This window comes from Tenebrio molitor, chromosome 3, assembly GCF_963966145.1.
Source record: "Tenebrio molitor chromosome 3, icTenMoli1.1, whole genome shotgun sequence".
Classification (NCBI taxonomy): domain Eukaryota; kingdom Metazoa; phylum Arthropoda; class Insecta; order Coleoptera; family Tenebrionidae; genus Tenebrio; species Tenebrio molitor.
The window spans coordinates 6,835,171-6,840,653 of record NC_091048.1 but is presented as its reverse complement, the minus strand read 5'-3'; the positions used below and the strand labels follow the sequence as shown (position 1 = coordinate 6,840,653).

At 38.2% G+C, this 5,483-nt stretch overlaps 1 protein-coding gene across 1 annotated transcript in view; it reads left to right on the top strand.

Moving 5' to 3' along the window:
• Positions 1–5,483, top strand: part of Nin (blastoderm-specific gene 25D) — a 41,649-nt gene that overhangs the window by 11,929 nt on the left and 24,237 nt on the right. The window contains exon 2 of the mRNA XM_069042822.1: positions 313–2,199. Within this exon, the coding sequence (XP_068898923.1) occupies positions 336–2,199 (1,864 nt within the window). The 5' untranslated portion in view covers positions 313–335. The remainder of the gene's footprint in view (positions 1–312; positions 2,200–5,483) is intronic.

Genomic DNA, 5,483 nt, shown 5'->3' with positions numbered 1-5,483 from the left:
TACAGTCGTCGATCTAAAATAAGAGCGACCCAGTAGGAAACATAAAGTATAACTGTAGTAGTCATGAGCGAACTCCGTAATTGTAGGATGTCGGGTCTAAACCAACATTTGCGGTGTAAACTTGGCAGTTAACAGTCTGATTAAAGTTATTATCTAGTTTCAACTTGTTTGACATCTTGACTTAGACACTAACAAAACTGTTGGGTCGTGAGCGTCATGCAGGTTTTAAATTATTGACCAAATAGTTCGTAGTTCGTTTCGTCCGACTTTTGCAGCACTCAGTCTTATTAATTAAATTTTCTGTTTATCTAGGGTGAGATATCGACGCCACCGTCATGGATTCCTTGACCCTCGACCCCTACGAACAGCAACTATTGACCGTCTTCAACAACTACGACCACGAGAACGTCGGCAGCTTGGACCGCGACGGCCTAACCCAGCTATGCCAGACTCTGCAGCTGGAGGAACAGAGCACCGACTTGATACAGTGCCTCCTCAAGGACCCCAAACATTCCAGGGCCACCTTTTCCGAGTTCCGAGACGCGTTGCTCACCCTCCTGGGTAACATGCAACACAACATGACCAACGTCGACGAGATGAAGAAGGTGGAGAACGGGTCGCCGGACAGGGAGGTCTCCCCCAAGTTCATCTACGGCTCGAAGAAGTACGGCAGGAGGTCGAGGCCGCGGAACGACGAAATCTCCAACGTCGTCGGCGAACAAAACGATCTGAATTACCTCAACAAGAGCACGAACGTGTCGGTGCAGCGCTCGAATTCCCAGACCGAAGTGTCGAACTCGAAGAAACGGAAGACCAACTACAGGCTGAAGCGGTGCACTTCGCTGCCGGGGACCCAGAGGATCGTCGACAACAATTTCATCACGAACGGGCTGACCAACGAGCCCGAGGTGATCTGCACGGAGGACCAGTTGAGGGAGGCTTGGAAGAAGTTGGGGGTCGGTACTGATGGGTTCTTGAACCGAACGGAATTGCTCCTGGTGTGCGAGGCCATAGGGTTGCCCAAGTTGGCCAAAGGGGTGATCAGACAACTGTCAGACAAGTTCAATGTAGATTACGATCAAAGAATAAGTTTCCACGAGTTGGTCGACGCGTTAAAAATGGACGAGACCTGGTCAGATGTCATCGACTCAACACCTGTCAATAATGACTTGACCTTGAACATGTCCAACGATTTTCCAGATTCTAAGACATTCCGCTACGTTGCTCTGGGTCCTGACGGTAACGGAGTCATCAGTACTCAAACCTTGATCGACATGTGGGAACAAGTAGGGATAAGTTCTCCCAAAGAGCTGATACACGAGCTGGGTTTCAGCGACAGGGAAATTAATATCGTCGAGTTGGCAACAGTGTTGGAGAAAGAGATCAAGGGTATCCATGATTCGTCGAGGGTCGAGATGCCGAACCCACATCTCGCTCTGTTCTTGCAAGCGAACTTGACACTCTACCAGTCCGAGATTCGGTGTTTGAAGAATATTTTAGAGCAGATGCACGCAGAGAAAGAGAAGCTGAAATGCGACGTATTCGAGGCGAACAACAGGGCGAAACTGCTGGCGCAGGAAGTCGACGACAATCACATGAAGATGGAACTGAACACACAGAACCAAGTCAAGCTGATAGAGCAGCGGCACTCGGATATACTGAAAGAGATCAACGAGCAGTACACCAGCGACAAGGAGCACTTGTCCAGTTTGAACCAAAGTCTCAAAGACAAGATCTGCAGTCTGGAGCAGGAGGTGAACAAGTTGAAGAACGACCTGGTCGTGGCCCAGAAGTACTCGAATACCATCGAAAAGGAGAACCAGGCGTTGTCGAGTCAGATCTCGGAGTTGCAACAGGTGAAGAGTCTGCTGACCGAGCAGATCAACACGTTGGAGAACGAGAAGCAGAAGTACGTCGAGATGGAGCAGGAACAGATGGAGCCGCTGTTGGCGAAGTTGTCGTCCCTCCAACTGGAGAATGCACAGTTGCGGGACAAAAACGACGAAATGCTGGCGGAAATCGAGAATTTGACTTGTCAGGTGTCGAGTATGCGAACGAAGGTGGCGAGTACACCGACGTACAATACCCTGGACCAAAGTATGGATGAAAATATTTCTGTTATTTGTGAAGGTGTCGGTTTGGGAGCGAAACGTAGGAGTGATTATTCGCCGACCAAGGACGACGCTCTCTTTGGCATAGGTGAGCGATTTTTCTTTGCAGTCGATGTAGTTTTGTGTATTAGGATAAGTGGCGTCGATGTAAGTCGTGTCTTTGGGGACGAGGATTTGCAAGTACATATTTCGAACGGTTCGAGTAGATTTTGAAACGAAATGTTTACACTTTCTAATATTTAACATCTGTTTTTAACGAAGTAGAAGGTGAATTCTAATGAGTTAATTAATTAATAATCACATATTTATGTTTTTCAAATGATAATAATTTTACCAAAGATTAGTTTAGTGGGTTAAAGAATGATTCTAATTTAATTTTGTCAGAATTTTTCTGGAAATTCTCATTTTTACAAAAGTGGAGTCATTACTAGACGTTCACTCCTTAGAGTAATTTTTAGCAAATTGAGTGGTGTAAGTTATGTCCTACAACATATGTCAAAGTGTTCAATATCTAAAACGTCAAATGAGATTGTAAAATCGAAAGAATCTGTATAGAAGACGTAACTAAACTACATAGGTAAATGTATAATAATTGTAGTAAATCGCAAATATAAAAATTGGTTGAAAAACCCCGTGGATAAAAATCAGAGCCGCCAACTACATAAGCAGAAAGTACTAAAAAGTAACTCTGTCAATCTTATTTTTTAATCTATTGAACGAATAAATTGTAGTGAACTTGACTTAGGAAAACATAACCTAATTCAACAGACAGCTTTATTACCAAGTTAAGTGCAAAATTTCCATGGCCTCCCATTATGCCAAAACAACGTGAATGCATTTTAGTCGTTTTTTTTTCACCTGTGTATCGGAAAGATTTCAATTCTGTTGTATTGAATTCGATTTCGGATTCATGGATGACTCGATTACAAATTAATGTGATCGCTCGATATAACCTTACTTTGTGATAGTTTTAAATTTTTGACCAACCTCATTCAAACTAGGGAATAAGGGAAAATGGCCTAGTAATAAAAGCTTAAATGACAACAACAATGTTATTAAAGTTATTCAGATTAAAACAAACTATGTATAAACGTTATCGACTATTGTACTTTTACCCTGTCTAATTTAATCAGTCAGTATCAAGATATCATGTAAAACAGTTAAGTTTGATGTCAAGAAAGAAAATTATTATTTCCTTCAGTTTTATTAGTTTATAACTTACTAATGATTTACAAGTAAGTTAATGTGGTCTTTAATCTTTTTAACATACAAGTAAATAAGAAATCAAAAGTAGGTACAATTGCGGTCACGGAATTTTGGCTGTTACTTTCATGTCAAATAAAAAAAAATGGACGTAGTCCATGCTTTATTGTCATTAACTGATTATGATTAACTTTTGGAATTGAAATCCAAAAACTTGTCATTGTCATACTTCATTCAAATAGTTGGGAACATGCCACCAATACCCTATTTTAATAAAATGCAGCTACTCTCGTGTCAAAAATGGATTACTCCCTAGAATTCGAACTTTTAGGGAAATAACGTTTTTCATGTTGTGTGTAACTAGAATTTGCAAAAGTTATTTTGAATGCCTAAGGTTGGTTACTTTGAATTGAAAGATTAAATCCAAATAAATATGCCGCCAGTAACCAAAATTGATTCTGAAACGAAAAATCATCTATCACTTAGCGAGAAATTAGTCATTTGCAACTGTTACAATTAATTTGCTGTCTTGCATTTTTGGGATATCTTTTGTTTGTCACCAGAAACCACATAGCCTCCAACCTAACCAAATTTATGGCAACCTAGTAACGAATATCCCTAAATCCTAGGGAGTAATCCATTTTTAACACGAGAGTAAGATCCCTGTTTTCATGCAAGCCAGTCAGCGTCAAAATGACAAGTCTTGTAATACGGTGCGATCAATTAAAAAATAAATCGAGTCGGCGTGTTACCTATGGCAACCCATGCTATAGCATAGGCTCCAAAGCAAACTCGATTTATTTTTTAAATGATCGCTCGGTAGCAGAAAGTGAGGTTACGAATACGTAAGGGCCCTTTACATCTATGTCAGTGGAATGACAAGTGACGGCCAAAATTCCGTGACCGCAACTGTACTGAACTCTTAAACGTACAAACCACTAACATGCTCCTGTAAAAGATGTTAATAATTCTAATTCTTAATATTAAACAATTCCTTTGTAATGTCGATTTTTGATTGACATTTTGTTTTGTATTTTTGTTTTTACTGAACCAATTACGTAGATATTTGGTATAGAATTAATTAATGTGCCAATTCATTAGTCAATAGAATGGACAATGTTTCGTATAAAAATCTTGAGTTGTGTGCATTTCCGGCGAAAGAAAAATTGCTAAAATGTATCGAAGGTCATCGAAACACGTCAGTTTGTATTTGTGTTAACTACGCAAATGTTTATTCTAATACGATAATTAAAGAGTCAAAAAAAGAGGTTGAAATAAATTGAGACATGTGCAGATTGTATTATGAAAAAATTATTCTGATTTTAAAAAGAACTTGTGATTTGATGATTTGTAATAGGTAGTTAATTAGAAACTTCGAGATATATTTTGGTGTAAATTTCACTTGAGCAACTTCCCTCATGTTCATGTATTTCCAGGTTTCTCCTGAAAGAAATAACGTTTTTGATTTATTTGTTCGCGTACCTACACTTAATGCATCTATAAAAGTATCGGATGGTGTTTGTGACATAAAAAATAAATAAAATAGGGAATATGTTCGTTGTTAGAGTTGTCACAAACTGACTTTTTCTCAAGTTTTAAAGCACAGTGTGTTGCGACACCAAATTATTGGGTAAGTTTGCTCAAAATAAGAATTAATTAAAAAATAATGAAAAATTTTGTAGATTTTTTTTATGAATCGTCATACTTAACAATGCTACTTAATCGATGTGTTCAAGAAAACAGAAATTTTAAATTTGGTACCTACAGTGAATGTATGTAAAGTACATATGTATTTGGTTAGAATTTGATCACTTATAATTACACGAGAGCTTTTTTTTGTCGAAGTAAAGTTGACATTTCAATGAGAATTTTGTTGCCTGGCAGTTTTTTGAGACACTTAATGTCAAATGGAAAAATACGTTGTCACTAAAGAAAAATTAAAACAAAATACGAACTATAATTATTCTCACTTGGATAATGTACTTAGATTATTCTCACTATAATAATGATACAATTGAACAGATTTGAATATGTGATCAAAAATGCTGATGAACTATTGAAAGTTAATAACATGAAAAAATAATCACTACAATTTTGTAATGACAAAGAGAAATGCATTTTTCAAAGAATTTGAAAGATTGTACTTAATATTTCTTTTAGTTTATGTTC